Here is a 21,813-nt window from a genome sequence, read left to right as displayed (position 1 = left end):
GACTGGGACAACACCAAGATCCTGGGACAGGCTAGGCAGAGACAAGCACGAAAATTCCTGGAAGCATGCCATTAATAAATACATTGAACTCGACCCCACATACATTCCACTACCAAGGAAAACCAGAAATGAGGCAATCCATCTCAAAGGACCCCAGAGTTTAAAAACCAGGCGGGAAAACACACCGACGCTTCATCGGAAGCTGCACTGAGGTGGTTACCAAGCATGGTAACGAAACGTCTGCAAAACAACAAACCAGTTCGGCGAGCCAACCAATCTTAATATCATCCCTTCTCATTCAATGGTGTTATCATCACTGAAACCCCTGCTATCAACATCCTGGAGGTCATCATTGACCAGGAACTGAACTCGACGAGCCATATAAATATTGTGGCTCCAAGAGCAAGTCAGGGGCTGAGAATCCTGTAGGGAGTAACTCAACCCCCAAATCCCAAAACCTGTCCACCATCCACAAGGCATAAATCAGGAGTGTGATGGAATACTCCCTACTCGCCTGGATGAGTGCAGTTCCAATAACACTCAAGAAGCTTGAGGTCAGCCAGGACGAAGACGCCACTTGACTGGCACAAAGTCCACGAACATCCATTCCCTCCAACACCAATGCTCAATAGAAGCATTGTGTACTACCTACAAGATGCTGTGCAGAAATTCACTCCTGTTCCTTTGCTAGCACTTTCCAAACCATCAGCTTCATCAATCTGGAAGGACAAGGGCAGCAGATACATAGGCACACCATTACCAGCGAGTTCTCATTCAAACCACTCACCGTCTGAATTGGAAATATAACAAATGTTCCTTCAGCGTCACCAGGTCAAAATGCTGGAACTCTGTCCCTAATAGCATTGTGGGTCTACCTACCGACATGGACTGCAGTAGTTCAAGATGACAGCTCATATCACCTTCTCATGGGCAACTGGGGATGGGCAGTAAATGCTGGCCCAGCGAGCAATGCCCACTTTGCAAGAATTAATAAAAAGTTCTCAAAATTAGTTGCATTCAAAGCTCACCTTTTAAAAATGTCCAATTAGAACAAGGAAAGAAATTGACTGTTCCTTGTCTCTCTTGAAATTGGAATTAGTGTTTCTCAAGTGTGCACAATTCGCACTGATTTTTCCAGCTGATGAAATAGAGTCTAGGATTTATTGATTGGCCTCAACGTGTTAAATTTTTGAAATTAAACTAACAACAGCATTCTCTCTCTAAACTCTTGTTTTAATCTACCTCCTTCTTCAGGTTAATACTTACAAACTTGCAACCACTATCAACTGAAAGACAAAGGAAGCAAATGCACTGGAGCACAACTAATTGTAAGCTCCCCTCCAAGTCTCACACGATCCTAACTTGGAGCTATATAGCCATTCCTTCACTGTTGCTGGGTAAAGGTCTTGGGATTCTCTTAACAGCATTGTGGCACATCTACCCCATGTCACCTGCAGAGATTCAAGGTGGTAGCCAACCACCAGTTTCTCATGGACAACCAGAGATGGGCAGTAATTGCTGGCTGAGCCAGTGGCGCCCACATCCTGTGAAAGAATAAAACAATCACAGAACACAAAACAAAACTTATGTAGGGGTGCAGAATGCTCTCACAAACAGTTTCATTTTAACCAAATGTGCAATGTCACTACTGTTCCAAACAATGAGCTGGAGGACGACAAGACTTAAAGCAAATTGTCTATGAACAATGCCAAGCAGAATATATGAAAGGAATTAGAAACATCCCTTGATAAAAACAGCATTATTCCTGTTGGAAAATTCAGTGAGTGCAGTTTAGTTATACAATACAAATTGTGTATATAAGTGTTATAGTTGGCAAGTGAAGTCACTACATGCATTCATAAAAAATAGAAATTTTACAGAAGATTTTGGCACGTCTCCTCTTATTTTTCAAATTTATTTTGGAATCGTCCATGGAATGTGGGCTTTGCTGGCTAAGTCAACATTTATTGATCATCTCGAAATGCCCTGGAGGTGATGGTGAGCTGCCTTTTTAAACTGCTGCAATCCTTGGGGTTAGGCACACTTACTTTGCTGTTAGAAAGGGAGTTTCAGGATTTTTGACTCCGTGACAATTATATCACGATTACATTGCTCTTTCAAAAAGTATGGACTGTGTTGTTAGAACAGAAACTTGCAGGTGGAGGTTTTTCTATGCATCTAATGCCCTCATCTTTCTACATGTTAGAAATTGCTGGTTTGGAAGATGCTGTCTGAGGAGACTTGGTGAGATCCTGCAGGGCATCTTTTCAAAGATACATGTTGCTGCTATTATGCATTGGTGGTAAAGGGAGTAAATGTTAAGGGGGTGGATGGTGTGCCAATCAAGCAGCTTGGTCCTGGATGGTGTTGAACTTCTTCAATGTTGCTGGTTCTGCACCCATTCAGGGAAGTCCAGAATATTCAACCATGTCCCTGGTTTGTGACTTGTGGATGGTGGACAAGCAATGGGGAGTCAGGGGGTGATTTACTTGCCACAGAATTCCTAGCCCCTAATCTGCTCTTGTAACCTCAGAATTTATATGGATTGGATTAGTTTCTGATCAACGTAAGCCCTAGGATGTTAATAGTGAGGGATTCAACAATAGTAATGCCATTGAATGACATGGGATCATCATTGCAGATGGTCAATGCCTGGTGCAAAAGTTGCTGGCCCCTTATCAGCCCAAGTCTGGATGTTGTTCATTGACATGACTTAGAATCTTTATCGTGAATGGCACTAAACACTGTGCCTTCGATGAACCTCACCATTGCTGACTTTGTGGTGGAGCAAAAGTTATTCACGAAGCAGCTGAAGATGGTCAGGCCTAAGACACCATCTGTACAAAGTTTTTTCTGATTCCCATTGACTCCAGCTTTCGTAGAACTCCTTGATGCCATAAATGTCAAATGCTGCCTTGATATCAAGGGCCATTATCTCACCTCACCTCAGTTCAGCTCTTTTGTTCATGTTTGGAACAAGGCTGTAATGAGATCAGCAGCTAAGCAGCCCTTGCAGAACCCAAACTAAGCGTCAGTGAGCAAATTATCCCTTAGCAAGTGCTGCTTGATAGTGCTGTCGATGAACCCTTCCATCACTTTGCTGATAATCAACAGTAGATTGATAGGCAGTTTATTGGCTGGGTTGAATTCATCCTGCATTTTTTGGCTGGACATACCTGGGAATTTTTTCAGGTTATTGGGAAGATGCCAGTGTTGGGGAGTTGGAACAACTTGGCTAGGACATGGCTAGATCTGGGGCTTCAGGTTAATTGCCAGAACACTGTCATGCCCATAAACTTTGCACTTTCCAGTGTCTTCAGTTGTTTCTCAATATCACGAGGAGTGAACGGAATTGATTGCATAGTGCCATCTATGATGCTGGGGATCTCAGGAGGAGGTTGAAATGGATCATCTACTTGGCATAGCTGGCTGAAAATACTCAGTTTTGCATTGTGCAATGTTGTGCTAGGCTGTGCTCCTCATTGTTGAGGATGGGATATTTGTGGAACCTCTTCCTCCTGTTGGTTGTTTAGTTGTCCACCATCATTCATGATCAGATGTAACATGTTTGCAGAATTTAGGGCTAATCCACTGTCTGTGGGGTTGCAGCTTCAGCAGGCTAACTCCTCAGTTTTAGACATACCTGGTACTACTCTTGGCATGCCCTCCTTCATACTTTGTTGAACCAGAACTGATCTCCTGACTTGACAGTAATGGGAGACTGGTGGTTGAATACAATTTTAATGCTTCTGATGGCCCACAGCATGTACGTCCAGTTACAAGATGCCAGATCTTTTCAAAACCTGTCCCATTTAACACAATGGTAGTGTCACACAACACAATGGAGGGTATTCTCAACGTGAATTCAGGACTTCATCTCCACAAGGATTATGTTGTGGTCACTTCCACCAATGCTGTTATGGACAGCGGTATCTGCGACAGACAGACGGGTGAGGATGAAGTCAAGTATGTTTTTCCCTTTGCAAGTTCCTTCACCATCAATTGCAGAACCAGTCCAGCAGTTACATCCCTTAGGACTTCACCAGCTTGGTTAAAAATGGCCCTGCCAAGTCATTATTGGCACAGGACATCAATGTCCCCCACAGCACATTCTGTGCCAGCCTCAGTACTTTATCCAAGTAGTGATCAAAATAAAGAACTAATTCATCAACTAATTAGGGCAGCAGGTAGGAATCAGGAGATTTCCTTGCCCATGTCTAACCTGATGACATGAGGCTCTCTTGAGCCGAGAATCCATTTTGAAGACTCCCTGGGAAACTTACTCTGTCAATTTGCAGAAATGCATCTGCACAGAGTTTGCTAATTGAAACATAACATCAATACATCTGTCTGATCAGGTCCTTTACATCCTGGGAATTTAACGCACATCTTTATGACACAGACTGCACAACTAAAATTCATCTCAGAATTGGGCCTCTGGTCCTGCAGAATGTTATTTGAGCAAATAAGCAAGATTACACTTCGTTGAAAAAAGATGACTTCTGAATGCTCAAAATATCTGGAAATCCTTTAGAACATGTCCATGAGTTAGTAATATAATTATTGTGAAAATACATCCACAGTGATGGATGTATATTTTCAAGAATATTGTCACAAACTCATTTCTAGACAGGAGTAAGAACTTAGCACTATTTCAATGCCTTTTGATTCCAAAACGTCCTAAAAGAGAGGTTTAAATTTCATCTGGGAGTTGAATTTTCATACCTTACCAGGAAAAAGGCTGAATTTTTAACAATGAATTGTTTGCCATCACTCAAACCATATTCAGAAAATCAACGAAAACTCTGAAGGCATGTTTAGGTTAAAAAACGTTGGGACAAATCTTTCCGGGCTTGAAACATCTGACAGGCAACTACCGTTTGTTGGTAAAACGCTTGAATATTCCCAGCTCTAACTAAAGTTGCAGACATCTGGTACTTACCTGGTGGCTAGCGAAGAAATATTAGATAAATTAAAACCCCGTCCTGCATCTGGGTAACTAAACAACGGACCTCCATCATTGTCTCAATGCCATAATTATCCACCATTCTACCCATCCCTGACTTGACTCAATGCCCCAGACTACCTAACTAACCCGTCACCTGACCACATTCTCCACTTGCAACTTTACCTCACTCACCCACTCATCACTACCTCTTACAGAACACATACCCAACATCTCATTCATCCATTCCCCCATTCACCAATATTCAGACTGGACCTGTAAATTTACCACATAGAACCTAGTGTCAATAAAAGGGGCATGTCTGCTTTTCCATAACTACTCCATTCCAAGAGTACTCTGATGCTCGCTGCACATTTCTGTGAAAGCTGGACTTGAAAGAAAGGTATAGCAGCACTGAATTAAGGGAATTGGGGCACAGGAATCCAACTGTCAGTGTTGCTGCTTGAAAGATCAGGACCATTCCCTTATAGTTGTGTTGATTCACCTGTAATCACACTGTAAACAATTAAAAAAAAATTCATGGGATGTTGTCATGGGTAGTTGGGCCAGCATTTATTACTCATCCCTAACTGACCTTGAGAATGTGATGGTGAGCTGCCACCTTAAACTACTTCACTTCATTTAGTGTAGGTACATCTACAATACCATTAGGAAGGGAATTTCAGGATTTTGATTAAGCAACATTGATGGAATAGGGTTTAAAGGAATTTTGAGCATAACTATAGTGTGTCCGGGTCTCCTCAATTTTACACCCATCCACCAAACAGTCTGAATCACCACGCAAAACTGATTACACCCCACACTTTCAAACCAGAATACCTTCTTGATCAAGGTACTGTGAAATATTAGGCATGGCAGGAAGTAATGTCATTTTTCTGGTCTTTTGGTTACAAATTTATATTTGTATCATACTGCTAAGACAGGTTCTGTATTTTCTGATTCCTTAAACTTATACCATAAAACAGACGAAGTCAGATCAAAAATTTAAACACTTCCTTGATTGCAGGTTCTTAAACATCTGCATAATGTACATCAACGATGGCTAAATAAGTTAGACTCAAATGAAAATATATACTGGTGTGACTGAGTTTACTAATTTATGTCCAGTTTAAGATTAGGTTTACTCTACTAAGAATACCAAGATTCTTGGACACACCTTGACATTATAAAAATGGAGAATACATTGGACACATATTTTGGTCAAAAATCTGATTGTGCCCAAAGAGGAAACTCCAGGTAAATGTTTTTAGTAAAGGTTATCTAATCACATATCGAAACTGAATAAATTTTGCAAAAAAAAAAACAAAAAAAAAACTTCAGGTTGCATTAAAAAAAACCTCAAAATCAGACAGTAATTCACTTGGAGTCACATGCAACGTACAACTTTAATTCCATCACTTTCAATACCAGAAGTTCACTAAATAAGGAATGCAATTGCATTTTACCTTTGGGCACTTCACTGATGATTTCCTGCGACAAAGCTATATGCAAATAAAGACACTTTGATGAAAACCAGATCAATTAATTGATTCATCTGCCATGCAAAGAGGCATGGATGGGATGGGATGGGATGGGAAGGGAAGGGCGAATCATGAACTTGTCTATTATTTGTGTACAAAAATGCCATTTGAAAACTGAACAACCTATCATGTCACCTGTTTCTGGAGGTAGGACATCTTTGTGCCTACAGATGTGAAGGAAGCTTCGTTATCCAACAATAAGGACTGTAAACTAAAGGTGTATATCAATGTCATGTGACAGTATCACTGAGGGAGTTGCAGGCTTCAGGTAATATTGCATTCCTACCATCATATGATAATACTTAATAGCACCACACCTATTTTTTGTCTGAACAGTAAACATAGCTGCCACAGGTGTCCACAAATTATAAATTGGATTAATGTCCAGTTTAATCCATTTTAAATGCTGTTGCTGATTAGTACAAAACTTTTTTCTGTGGTCTTCTCTGTATAGTACCAATACCTTTAGTGACTATTGGAACTTAATACTAATTTTGACAGTAGGTTAACAGTTCAACTGAAAGACAGTACGTCTGGCTCTTGCTTAGTATTGCACTGAAATAGGACAGAATCTTACGAGCTGCCAACCAGTTGTACACTCAACTGAGAATTTCAGATGCTGCCAGAGTGGTGGAGCACAATAACTTACTAATTCGCTAGTCCAGGAGCACAGAAGCCAATCATACGGTTCTTCCAACATTACCATGACTGAGATTGGAAAACATTAAAAAACTGGTACATTTACTAGGGACGTTCTTGGACTGTGATCTACAAACTTTTATTTTTCTAAACATTACTGTTGTTTTTGTTTCCTTTCTAATCAGTACATTATTTGACAAAGTCAACAATTAACACTGTTCCAAGCTTTTGTCAATATTTTTCTGTTACCTGCAACTTCGGAACCAACACAAGAACAGTCACAGTAACACGGCTTTGGAGTTTATCATCCCTCCCACTGAAATAGCAGTTGGCACTCAGAATCTCTCTAGTATCATAAAGGTTGAGAATTCGATGCTTAGGAAGTATAACTTTGAACTAGTGTTTTCATACTGAGCAACAGTACCTTATCTTTGCTTGAATTGAGAGAAGAATTTAAGCTTGTATTTCCTTTATACAGCAACTAAATGAATGTGAATACTAATGAGAAATAATTTTTCAAACCGATAATATTTAAGTGCTTGAAGTTGGTAATATCGTAAGGATTCTATTCTGTCCTAAACCTATTGAGAATATGCTTCAAACAACTGGTTCAATTAACAGATTTTAGTGAAACAATTTGGTGAAACACAAGTTGAAATTTTTACAAAGTGTTTTAATGTTATTTTCCGGATGTTCGAAGATCTTAATCTCTCATTTATAACCAACAATAAATATACCATTGTACTGTAAAGCTTTCATGGCAAAACTATCTTAATTTATTCTTGTAGGATAGTGACCTTGTAAATAATCTTGCAACTTGCTGATTCAATAAATTAGATAGATGAATACTTCAGCATTACACAGTACAGGAGGCCATTCAGCCCACCAGACCGTGCCAGTTCTCAAACATCTACCAATTAGTCTCATTTTCCTGCTCTTTCCTCATAGCCAAATGTTTATTTCCTTTCTTAGCTGTCATCTAATTTATTTTAGAAGTTAATATTAAACTATCCATCCAAATAACGCATTTCAGATCATAAGTTACTGAGTAAAAGAAACATTCTGCATCCTGGCCTATTATTTTACAAAGTATTTGAAATCGATGTACTTCAATTATCAAACGTCTTGCAAATGCAAGGTATAGCACTCCCATGGTACAGACCACAAAATTCTGAAACCTGTATTAAGTCTCTCTTTAGTTTCTCAGTTGTTAGAAGCACAATCCCAGGCTTGCCATTATCTCCAGATTAACGAAACACCCCACTTCTGATACAACTGTAATAAATCTCTGCCTCCTTTTCCAAGGCCTTGCCATAGTTCCTAATGTATAGTGCTTAGAACAGAACACATCACTCTAGGCAAAGTCTAACGAGTCATTTTCTACACTTTTCTTTAAGGCACCTGCTTGTTGAGTCACCTTCAAAGACTTGTGGAAATAAATCCTCTGGTTGCTGTTCCTGTACCTCCTTAAAACTGTTCCTTCACTCATGATTTTAATTTCCAAAATGCACCACTTCACAGTTCTTGGCCTTTGATTTAATCTGCCGTGCCTGTCTATTTCATCTTTCTATGTCCTAGGAAAGACTGCTAATATTCTCCACACAGCTTACTACATTTCCAAGATTTGTCTCACCTCTACATTGCTTTTGCTATTTTTTCTTTACCACTTGACTGTCAATTGGATTTATTGGTTACAGCAGTAAAACAGGTTTCTGGAGATATGCTACAATATGGCATATAAAACAGGGCACAACTGTTGGTAATAGCAGCATAAATTCATCTAATTCCTTCATAAATAATCCTAGTAAATTCAGTTATGTTCTAGATATTATTTAATTTTGAATTATAGATTCACACCATTGCCAATAGGTGATTTTTTTTCATTTTGTGACCAATGAAAAGTGCCAGTTATATGTAGGGGTGATCTATACAAAACAGTAGGTACCAGTAGAAAAGCAATATCACTACGTTTACTAACTGAAATGAGGTCAATTTTCAAGAAGAGTCACCTTATCGACTGATTTTTAAAATTTAAGCACTTAGCAAGTTTACAAATCTTGATCTATAAAAAATAATCAACATTTGGCACTGTGAAAATATATTGATATGCAAAGGCTTACCACATCTATGTATTGCTGATTATAAATCAAACAGGTGACACTCACAATTTTCGCTGCTACGTGACTGAGGACTAATAGCTGATGCACAATTCTATAGGAACACACGGCAAATAAGCTGAAGTCATGTAATGGTGATAATGAGGACTGCAGAATAAATTTTACATCCTTTTTGGGAGTAATGAAGGAAACATTAGTTATACAGTGACATGATATAAAAAATAAAGGACTGAAAACTCTTGATGCAACCAGATGAACAGCCATAAGCAGAATGTAGTTTTTGCCATTTCCCCAAATGACTTCTTCAGTTTGTCTTCAGAACTAAGCTAAGGCCTCTATTGGAGCTGTAAAGCGAACTCTCAGTGAAAATGGTTATCATCTTTCCCTCCCTTCTGCTGAACATAATAGCATGTGATTCCAAGTATATAAGCATCTCTCTGATATCTAAAACAATTGGTTATTCATCACTGGTCTGACCTAATGCTAAGGAGGATGATTATTCAGTGACATGAGAAATTAGAGTTAAATTTCATCTATATTTTCTTGATATTCACACATGTAGACTTCTAGCAGGTATCTTCAATCAAAAGCACTGGTTTCCCCTGGGATACACAGGTCACTATTAGTGCCCTATTGTCACTCTCAAGATAAGAAATAACACTGCCATAACCTGGCATCTTTCTAATCCTGAAGATTTAGTACCAAATCATACAATGTATTTGCTTACTGAGTCATCAGGGGATCTGGGTTCCACCCATTTTAAAATAGTCTTAGCTAAACGAGACATAATGTAGCATTTGCAAGTGAGAAATGGAGAACTATTGATAATGAGTGTTACTTAGGTAAACTAAAAATGTATATCAGTAATAAACAACAAGAAAAACAGAATTTGCTGGAAAAGCTCAGCAGGTCTGGCAGCATCTGTGGAGAGAAATCAGAGTTCTGAGGAAGGGTCACTGGATGCAAAACGTTAACGTCGAGTTCTCTCCACAGATGCTGCCACTCCTGCTGAGATTTTTCCGCAAATGCTGTTTTTGTTTCTGATTTCCACATTTGCAGTTCTTTCAGTTTTTATTTATGTAAATCAATAATGAAAGCCATGTCCACTTCTGTAAGCCTACAGTCTTCCCTTGCTGACAATATCTGTTTTGCATACTAAAATATTAGAAGGTGCTCCAGTGAATGACTGTAGTTACTTGGAGGCTTCTGATTAGTAGGAGATGAGGTTGTGTCTGGTTTGCTGAAAATTTGCCTGAAACTTACTTCATACACCTTACAAGTACTCAGGATTGGGATCCTAAATGTTAGGTGAAAAGACTTTCAATAAAGTGGCCAAACTAAAAGTAGGCTGTACATATCTTCCCTATGCAGATATTCTAACATATTTGAATATTTTATATTAAGGCCCTTATGATTTTATTTAGTGATTGTGAGTCTAGTGCAAAAGGCTGTAAAGGAATTTCAATGAAATACTTCTATCCAAACACTGCAGACTCATTGAGGTTAAGGAACTGCTCACCATCAACAATCCTCGTCAAACTAAAACATGTATAAAGGAGTATTCCTCAAATATCTCGCTGGCATGATTCCCAAATATCAGACTGAAAAATATAATGTTCATTATCAAATTCAAAAATATAAAATGGCAATTTTTGCAAAAAATAGGAAACCATTGACCTTTGAGGGGACTGCCAATAAGTGGTAACAGGAGTGCACCACCTCCTTCTGAACACATTCTACAGTCTTATTCTTAATGATACATTGAGAATTGTACATACCTGTAAATATATTGATATTTCTGTACTTCATGTCAAAACGTTTAGCTTAAATGGAAAAACTATTATAGTGGGAACATTAAGAAGGAGGAATTAATGCTCAAACTTGCTAGTCATAGAATTGGCATATCCTCAGTTCAACAGATAAATTAATGAACTGGTGTTCTTGGTTACTGATTACACTTCATTCAATTAATTCACAGTACTGAGGTCAGCAATTCCTCGAGCTCAGTTTACTTCTCTCCAACAATAAATAGGTGCTAAGGACTCCAACTAAATCATTATTAAATAAAATAGCTTAAGTTAATATATTTTCTTTACAAGGTTTAGATTTCTCGTAAGTACTGATAAGACTCCCTCTAAATAGGAAAGATAAGGGTGATTATTTGTTTGATTAAATAAAATCAATTTTAGATTTGGAACACATTATAAAAATCAATCTTTCCATTAGTTCATTCCTGCTTTTAATGATTATGCCCTGCTAAGACTTTAGTTAACTTTCAATACAAAATTTGTCCTGTGATTTTTTAAAAAATTCTCTTGTGGAATGTGGATTTTGCTCAAATGCAAGGGTATTTGTAATATATTTGCACATTGAAAATTGCACAAGGATATTATTGCAGTAACCCTGCTAGAATGACAGGTCAGGAGAACAACGATGAAAGTGGCAATGGAAAGGTTGATACTGATGTCACATAATTGTGGAAAGAAATTCATACTCAAAATGATCAAAGAATTAGCTAGTACCTAATAGCCATCAATAATTCATCTATATAAATGATGTTTTAAATTGAAATTTCCACTTTATAGCTAGTGTTATTAAATATGCAGGGATAATCTCATTTAAAGCACTTGACAGAAAGAAACACAAGAAAACAAAGAACGAAACCTACGTATTGGAAACAGAATTAACTTGATAGATGCAGCGTTAGGGCTCAAGTGGGCGCAGTGGGAGTGGTTCTGAGCCAGAAGTCTTGTGTTCAAGTCCCACCTGGTCCAGGGATGTGCAATAAAACCTCTGAACAGGTTTATTAGAAAATATATAGAAATCAGTATTGGTAACCTATTTAAGTCAAAAACTATGTTTGAGATATTGCAATATGAATAAGTTTTTTTCATGAATTTAAATAAGAAATATATAGATAAACCTAAAAAAAATGCCAGCAAAATCAAAGCATCCAGTTTTGCCAATACCAGCTTCAACTCCTCGGAAACAAGAAATTTTGAAGGCTTCTGAACCCAAATTAATGTAACTTATAAACAGCAGTATTTAATATTAGAGCCCAAGGTGAAAAAGAGACCAATAATCAATAAGTGACTACATTGATACTGCTCACAGTATCCTTTGAATTTGTATAATTAAAAGACTATTTAAATCGAGACAAGATTGCATTAGACATAAGAGGTCTTGCAGTCAGAGTATCTCCATTGGGAGGTGAAACTTATACTATGGATCAATACACCAACTCGCTGCCAAGCATATAATCTGGTAATGGGACATGAAACCTGAAACAGCATTCACTAAAACCAAGCATCTAGGGGTGACAAACCATGTGCTGAAATTCCTTGACAGAAATGAAGTCAGTTTGCAGTGTGATATAGTATGAGATAGGACTTGGATCATTGTAATGTAGCATGAAAAACTGGTTGCATTTGCATTCATGGCATTAACACAAACAGAACACTATGATCTGATTCGGAAAGAATACCTGGCCACTGTCTTTGCTCGTGTCCATTTTCAAATCAATACCTTCTTGGAAGAGACAAAGTGATACAAAGCCACAAAGTATTTTATCTGCAAACAATGTTACTCTGGTTCCAGAGAAACCAGCAAGGGAACCAGATGTACATTACAGGCATGCTGTCAAGAGCAATACTCCCTACAAAGAAAACAGAGGGTGTTTTGTGTACAATCCTCCAGATTGAACAAGGAGCAGCAGCTTGAAATATTCTAGAAGCCATTAACTCAGCAGAGACATCAAATATAACAACCGCCTTATTCAAATTAACATTCCACCCAACAAGATGCAACTCTCCAAGCGCTGCAAAAAGTAGCAATGAAAGGATGGCCTGAAAGCCAAGGACACTCCTTTAGTCACAGACTCATTGGGAATACAGAGATGAACTGATATCCTTAGGTTGCATGTTGTACAAAGGAAGTAAGAGTCATTATTTCTGAGGAGTTGACAGTAGAGATGCCAAAATGCATCCATACAAGCCACCAAGGCATTTGAGGAAGGCAGTAGAATCACTTTACTGGCCAAACATAAGTAATTAAATATAGGACCTTGTGAATCAGTGCTGCGTTTTGTAATAGATACAAAGCTAAGCAAGCTAGAGAGCTACTGATGACACACGACATTCCAGGAGTCATCGGTCCTTTTACTCTCATAGGAAGGTTTTAAAAAAATCATGAAAGGTGGGTGTGGCTAGCTGGGCCAGCACTTATTGCCCATCCCCAGCTAACCTTGAGAAGGTGGTGGTGGTGAACTGTCTTTTTGAATCACCGCAGTCCAGGGGCTGTTGGGAGATCCATAATGTTATTGAGAAAGGAATTCCAGGATTTTGACCTAACGACAACAAAAGAAAACAATATATTTCCAAGTCAGGATGGCGAAAGTTTGGAAGAGAAATGATCATCTTGTCACTGTAGACTAATCATTTCGACTACTGGGAGGTAAACCAACTGACTTCAACAACAACCATTGGGATGATATAATGCCTGAAAGAACACTTCAGTTGTTATGGAATTCATGACATTGTGAGGAACAAGAATGGCCCTCCTCTCACAAGACAAGAATTCAGGTGGATTACAGAACTGAGAAATTCAACACCGTACATCATCTTCACAGTAACCCAATCAAATTGAAAAGCTGAGGCAGCAGAAAAAAATAATTAAAAAAATTTTAAAAATCAAGCAATCCAGCACAGATTGTATACGAGGCAACCCTCGAGAGGGGAAATACCCCTACAGAAGGTATGGGAAAGTAGTCCAGTACAAAGACTAATGTCACACATTAACTGGCATTCCAAAAGCAAAAATGCTACAGAAGACGGATGTAAAAACAGGCAAAGCGACAAAATCAAGGTGAAATGTTGGCAAGCCAAATTTTATTTTGTCAAGTCTGAACACTGGAAAGCAGGCAGAGTACAAATTTTCAATGCTCTCAACAAGAGTCTGCACATTTGCCAATTTTTAAACCTGCACAGTAACTATGCAGGTCACCTTAATCACACGCGGTGTAAGTGAATGTCCAAATATACTGTCACAATCACAGGCATCATTGCACAACTGGAGAAGCAGTTTCTTAACTGTCGGCAGCCAATCTAGAAAATGTGAATTCACCATCTGCATAGACTTTCATAGATCAACTATCAGTCCTGGTGTCCTCAGAACCACAGCAACAGAAATGGAACAGCAACAAATACTCCAGCGACAACAAATGACATGGGAATGACACTCCCCAGAGAACTTACATCACCCAGATGAACAGCCAACCATAACATGCATGTGTACAATTAGGAGACAATCACAATAAGAACAGTTTTGCGCACAGTGGATAACTTGGGTAATTCATAATGCAAAAGAGGATGTCTACGATTATTTTTTGTGTTTGTGTATGAAAACAGGATATTTGGGATAGAAATGCAATGCTATACTAATACTGACATGCTGTAGTCATGTGATCTCTACCAAGAGAGATTAACTGGGGCCACCATTGTGCATGCATTTCAATAGTGGATACAGTGCAGACGACATGTCACATTCAAGTCTGATCCTAGAAATACAGGTACTTTGCAAAGCTGATTGCAGATTTAAACTTCCTCATACAGGGAGAAATTAACAGGCAGGGTGGCACAGTAGCTCAATGGTTGGCACTGCTGCCTCAGTGCCAGAGACTCAGGTTCGATTCCACCCTCGGGTGACTGTGTGAAGTTTGCACTTTCTCCCTGTGTCTACATGGGTTTCCTCTGGGTGCTCCAGTTTCCTCCCTAAGTACAAAGATGTGCAGGTTAGGTCTATTGGTCATGCCAAATTGCCCATAGTGTTCAGGGATTTGTAGGTTAGAAGGACAAGCCATGCAAAATACAGCGATATGGCAGGTGGGATGTTCTTTAGAGGGTCAGTGTGGGCTGAATGGCCTGCTTCCACACTGTAGGGATTTTATGATAAATACTACATGCAGCTCAGTGCTGTTTCATTCAGATATTTCATTCATAGCAGGAGAAGTAACAAATGGAAAAATGACTTTCAACATTCCAGGATTTTGCAGGCAATTTTCTATTTTGGAAAAACTTAAAGAAGTAGCCAGTACTCACTAGGAATTATGTCAAACCTTTATACTAATCACATAAATATCAGCATCTCAAATATTTCAGTAAACAATAGTGCCTTAGTAGCAATCTTCCAAGACGGTGACATAAATGAGATTCTCCTAACAGTTCACAGATTTCAAAATTTAAAGGACATTTGAAGTGTGGCAAGTAGGTACTAGAATCTTGTTCACTTACTATATTTAGAGGACCAACTTTAGTGAAAACAATTTATATAGCAAATTTTATAGCAATATCTGATAAACGCACACCTAATCAACTAATCTACACCCACGTGCAATTCCACTATGTTCCATGGTTTGAAACACTGGATGCAAAATGGTTAAATTGAGTAGTAAGTTAGCACCTGTTTATCTTTCGGACTGGGTCTCTACCCAGTCGAGTGTTATGGGATGAAGATCACTCTGCTGATTCCAAATAAAATGACACTAATAGTCTTATTTTAAATCCTACTGGGGACAAAACCACCCACAATTCAGTGGCGATTTCCAATCTTAAGCATGATTAATACATCAAAAAAAAAAATCACACTACCGCAGTACGGTGCTCATTAATTTGGATCAGGATAAATTATTAAAGCAGAGAAGAGAGATTTAAATCCATTCTACGCAAGAACTTGGAACGCCTAAAACTTGGATTAGGGACAAAGTGCTTTTACTGTCAACACCATCTTGGTGAACAGTAAAATTCATTGGTATAGTTCAGATTGATCCATGACTAAACCAATGCAAACTATTACTTAATCAATTGTTTAGTTATATTATAATATTATGTATTATATTAAATATAGTAAATTCAGGGCTAACAGTAAATTTCAGGAGAGGAATTTACTTTTATGTAAAATATACTTTTAATACACGTTGTATTCACAGTGAATTTCTGTATAATTAAATGAGTTATTGTGGAAATATTTGCCAATTAGCTAGGTAATTAGTTAATAGGTTATGCGTTTATCTGGTTGAACTGTCCTATGATTAAAGAAAACAATACGAGCTATATTTTTAAAAAAATTTATGCTAACACATACACAGTAAATATGCAAATTAGCAATTTGGAAAAATCATTAAAATTTTAAAGAATACCAAACTGGTTCAATCAATTTTGTAAACAGAAACGAATCTTAATTAACCATGTTTCCACTAGCTGCAGGAAAAATCATATGTAAATTTGCAGCTCCATTCAATTACATTTGTTCTGAGAAGAGTTCAATTTGTTTCAACTTCCCCACCTCCAAATGAAGCAGCTGGACCTTATCAATGATGTAACAGACTCCTGTGACACAGTGGTAGTGTCCCAGCCTTTGAGCCAAAAGACCCGGGTTCAAGTCCCCCGTGCTTCAGATCATGTATCAAAACACATCTGAACAGGCTGATTATGAAATATCTATATCTCCCAAATCCTATTTGGTATTGGGTCCACATGTTCACCTCCAGTCTAACAATTCTGTTAACAGTCTCTACAACATTTATTTCAGCAGATTTGCTGACATTTTAAATAGTCTGTTTAAACACTAGCAAGTTGCATGTTAAACAGTCATGCTGTTTAAATTTTAAATTTGACTGTTGGACTTAAAACATTATAGGCTGCCAAATATAGGTGTTGACCTATACTAGACTATTAATTCAGAGACCCAGGTAACGTTCTGGGGACATGGGCTCAAATTCCACCATGGCAGTTGGTGAAGTTTGAATGCAATAAAAATTTAGAGTGGAGTATAATGATGCTTGTGAAACCATTGCCGACTGTCAAGAAAAACCCATCTGGTTCACTAATGTCCTTTAGGGAAGGAAACTGCTGAACTTACCTCGTCTGGTTTACAAGTGATGCTAGACCTATAACAATGTGGTTGACTCTTAACTGCTCTCTGGGCAATAAATACTGGCCTAGCCAACCACACCCAGATTCCATGAACAAATATAACAAAAATTGAATTGTTAGACGATAAACTGCATTCAACAAACATTTCAGTTGTCCAGAAATCAACAGTTGGCATTGGAAGAAAATTTAGCAAACTATCTTGGTCTTTACTGAAAACAAAATGTGGAGATCTCAGCGGGTCAGGCTGCATCCATGGAGACAAAGCAAGCTAACATTTTCAGTCCAAATGAGTCCTTGGGTCTGTGATCGCCAGCATTTTTTGTTTTCAGTAGATTCCAGTATCTACAGTAATCTGCTCCTATCTTGGGTCTTTAGATGATTAGCAAGGAGGTAGATAAGTTGAACACATCAGCAAAGTAAACAAAGTGTATACTGCTGGAGAGAGCTGAAGCAGGTTAATAAGGTAAATACTGCTACAGAGAATGTAAGGAGAGGCATGACAATCAATAATACAATTTAGGACTTTTGATTACCTACTGATCTTAATTTAGGGAAGGGCATTCTCTGCTACTATGGATAACTGGGGTTCCAACTACACAGCTTATCATTAAGGTTTTGAAGTATTTTTTGGATATTTATTAAAATACTTATTAAAATAATTATTAAATTATTTATTAAAAACTTTCACACATTTATCTTCTACAGAGCATGCAATGACAAAATAAAGATGAACTTACTGTCCAAAACTTGATGAAGTACTGAAGCACAGTTGCCGCAATGAATAAACAATATAACAAAGAATATGCCAAAAAAAGCATAAAATATTTGTAGTTCGAAAATCCCACACAATTATTCACCCTAAAAGGAAACATTTGCTTATTATTAGGTAATAGAGTGCATAGATTCATCAACTTACTACAAACGATTACAATAATCCATAGGTCTAAATAGGTTATGGTAATTCATATTTTAATCTCTGAACAAAATAGGTCATGCTCGCATTGGCAGGCTGAGACTAGTGGAGTACTGAAAAATTCATTGTGTGCGCCTCAATTGTTTACAATCTATATCAACAATTTGGATGTGGGGGCCAATTATAACATTCACAAGTTTACAGATAATACAAAACTTGTCGGAAAAGTGAATGGTTATATTGCAAAAAGACGCTTAAAGATTTAGAGAGACTGAGTGAGTAAGCATGAGCATGGCTGATGGAATGTAATGTGGATACATGTAAGGTTACCTACTTAGATAGAGGAAACAAAGAGGCAGCGTGTTTCTTAAATAGTGTGACATTGGGAATTGTCCAAAGAGACCTAGGAATCCTCATTTAGAAGTCACTGAAAACCACCAAGCAGTTGCAGCAAGCAATTCAGAAGGTGAACAGCAGGTTAACCTTTATTGCAAAAGGATTTGAATACAGGAGCAAAGTCTCACTTTATTTGTATTGAACACTGATGAGACTACACGTAGTCTATGAAGTTCTGGTCCCTTTGCATAAGGAAGGAAATACTTTCATAGAAGAAATGCAGCAGACATTCACCAGTCTGATTCGTGAAATAGTGGGGCTATCCTATGAGAAGAGATTGATGAAACTGTGACAGTATTCTCTGCAGTTTATAAGAATGGGAGACAATCTCATACAGACTTCCAAAATTCTTAACCAGAGAGATAGAATTGATGCAGAAAAGAGTTCCTCAAGCTATGGGATCCAGAATCAGGAGACAGAAATGAAAGTATGAAACAGTATGAAAGGCAAGCCATTTAGGTCTGAGGTGAAAAGTGTGATGTACCTTTAGAATTCTCAACACAAGGAGGAAGTGGAGATTCAGTCACTAAGCAGGTCAATTCAGAGATCGATAAGAGTACAATTTATTGATGCAGTCAAGAAATATGGAAATAGTATGGGAATATGCTAATGAGGCCGATGATCAATCATGATCTAGAATGGTAGAATAGGCTCAATGGGCCAAATGGCCTATTCATCTCTCATGTTCCTGGCAGAGGGTTAAGTATTAATAAAATGTATAGGAATGGCATTTTTATCAATACATTTTTTTGAAAAATGTGTCTTTATTTTAATTTGTTTTCCCATTTTACACCACATTTTTGAAGCAAAACAACCTAGAAATGGTCAGCATCAGTTAGAAAAGTAAGGGAATGGAACATCCATGTACAGAGGGCTGGCAGTTTGAAATTAAAGCTTACTGTTGGGGAAGAAAGTAGTTGTTTAGTGAGTATTGGGTAAATGGTTACGGGTATCTTTTATTTTTAAGGATTAAATTAGTATGGCAACAGGTAGGAAAGTTAAAAAATATAAAAAATGAAACAGTTGAAAAATTAATTTAAAAATTGTTAGTTAAAAATAGATCATGGATGGCAGGACAGGTGACGCATCATGGCTGCCGTATATAGGGCTCATGGTGCCATATCTCAAGCAGCTGTAGCTCAGAGTTTGAGCTGTAAACACTGATGCACCAGGGAGGGGCAAGTTACCTGGATATTTTGTTCCAAGAGGAAATCACACCCCTTTGGATAAGGTCATCTCATTTGGTCAGGGAAAAGAGGGCATGACTGAGTGAGGTAGATAATGGGACCTAGAGGACAGGAGTGTAGAAGCCTCAGCCTTTACAATTGTCCAACAAAATAGAGGTCCTTTCTGCCTACTTTGAGTCCTGCAAAGTAAATTTGCTAACAGTTCATGGCATTGTGGTACAGGAAGTTTTTTAATTGGTATGGGGAGCAAAAGGAATGTAATGATACTAGAGGATGGTATACTGAGGTGGACAGGCAAGATCGCAAGTTTCAAGGCTACGTTAGCCTACCTGGCTCAAGCATTTAGGATATGTAGTTAGGGCTGGACGATAATTTGGATGGAGAGAATTCAGTTTTGTGGTCCATGTAGGTATGTGTCAATAACATAAGCAGGGCAAGGAAAGAGATTCTGCTTAGATAGTTTGAAGAACTAGACACCAAACTAAAGAGCAAAACCTGAAAAGATAATAATCTGAGCCAAGTGTCAACTGGCAAAGGATTCATTAGATTAGCAAAATTACTATATCAACTTAAAGACTAGTTTGAGAGAAGTGGGGACCAGTTCATGGAACACTGGCATCAATATAATGAGCTGTACCATTGGAATGGTTTGTAACCAGCGCTCTAGCAAACCATATAGAGTCATATTGCATGGAAACAGACCCTTCAGTCCAACTCTCTCTCACCAACCAGACATCCCAATCTGAGCTAGTCCCACTTGCCAGCATTTGGCCCATATCCCTGTAGCTCAGGAAGAGGAGAAGACTTATAATCTAAAGAATGGTGGTGAGAGATCAGGCTTTGGTAGACATAGGAAATCAAAAGATACAGTCAAGGCAGGAGTCAAACAGTAATGAAGATCATAGAGTCATACAGCACAGAAACAGAACCTCGGTCCAACTCATCCATGCCGACCAGATATCCTAAATTAATAGCAATCCCATTTGCCAGCATTCGGCCCACATCCCTCTAAATCCATCCAGATGCCATTTAAACATTGTAATTGTACCAGTCTCCACCAGTTCCTCTGGCAGCTCGGTCGATACACGTTCCACCCTCTGCGTGAAAACATTACCACTCAGGTCCTTTTTAAATCTTTACCCTCTCATCTTAAACCTATGCCTCTAGTTTTGGACTCCCCTACCATAGGAAAAAGACCTTGGCTATTCAACCTATCCATGCCCCTCATCATTTTATAAGCCTCTATAAGGTCACCCCTCAGCCTCTGATGTCCAGGAAAAGAAGCCCCAGCCATTCAGCCTCTCCCGAAAACTCAAACCCTCTAATGCCGGCAACATCCTTTTAAATCTTTTCTGCACCCTCTCAAGTTTAACTACATCTTTCCTACAGCAGGGAGAACGGAATTGTATGCAGTATTCTAAAAAGGTGTCCCACCAATGTCCTGTACAGCTGCAACGTGACATCCTAACTCCTATACTCAATGTTCTGATCAATGACGGCAAGCATGTCAAACACATTCTTCACTACTATCTGCCTGTGACTCCACATTCAAGGAAGAATGCACCTGCATCCCTAGGTCTTTGTTTGGCAACACTCCCTAGGGCGTTACCATTAATTGCATAAGTCCTGTCCTTGCTTGCCTTATCAAAATGCAATGCCACACATTTATTTAAAATAAAATCTGCCACTCCTCGGCCCACTAGTCCATTTGTTCAAGGTCCCATTGTAATCTTAGATAATCTTCTTCATTGCCCACTACACCACCTATTTTAGTGTTATCTGCAAATTTACTAACCATATCTCCAATATTCACAACAAAATCATCAATACAAAATGACGAAAAGCAGTGGATCAAGCACTGATCATCACAGGTCCAAAGTGCAACTCTCTACCACCTTCAAGAAGGTCTCCTATACTCAAGACAATTTTGTATTGAATTGGCTAACTCTCCCGGATCCCATGTGATCTAACCTTACTAACCAGTCTACCATGCGGAAGCATGTCGAATGCTTTGCTGAAGTCTATATAGACAACGCCTACAGCTCCACCTTCATCAATCTTGTCATCTCTTCAAAAAAACTCAATCAAGTTAGTGAGACACAATTTCCCATGCACAAAATCATAGGATGGTAGAATGGGACAGGGAT

The 21,813-nt window shown here is 38.4% G+C and overlaps 1 protein-coding gene across 1 annotated transcript in view; it reads right to left on the bottom strand.

Annotated features, from left to right (window-relative positions):
- LOC109915426 (zinc finger DHHC-type palmitoyltransferase 20) overlaps positions 1-21,813 on the bottom strand; it is a 64,373-nt gene that overhangs the window by 23,073 nt on the left and 19,487 nt on the right. Inside the window, exon 5 of the mRNA XM_048597936.1 lies at positions 17,908-18,028. Within this exon, the coding sequence (XP_048453893.1) occupies positions 17,908-18,028 (121 nt within the window). The remainder of the gene's footprint in view (positions 1-17,907; positions 18,029-21,813) is intronic.

This window comes from Rhincodon typus, chromosome 6, assembly GCF_021869965.1.
Source record: "Rhincodon typus isolate 14 chromosome 6, sRhiTyp1.1, whole genome shotgun sequence".
NCBI lineage: Eukaryota > Metazoa > Chordata > Chondrichthyes > Orectolobiformes > Rhincodontidae > Rhincodon > Rhincodon typus.
The sequence above is the reverse complement of the archived record's forward strand: the minus strand, read 5'-3'. Positions and strand labels throughout refer to the sequence as shown.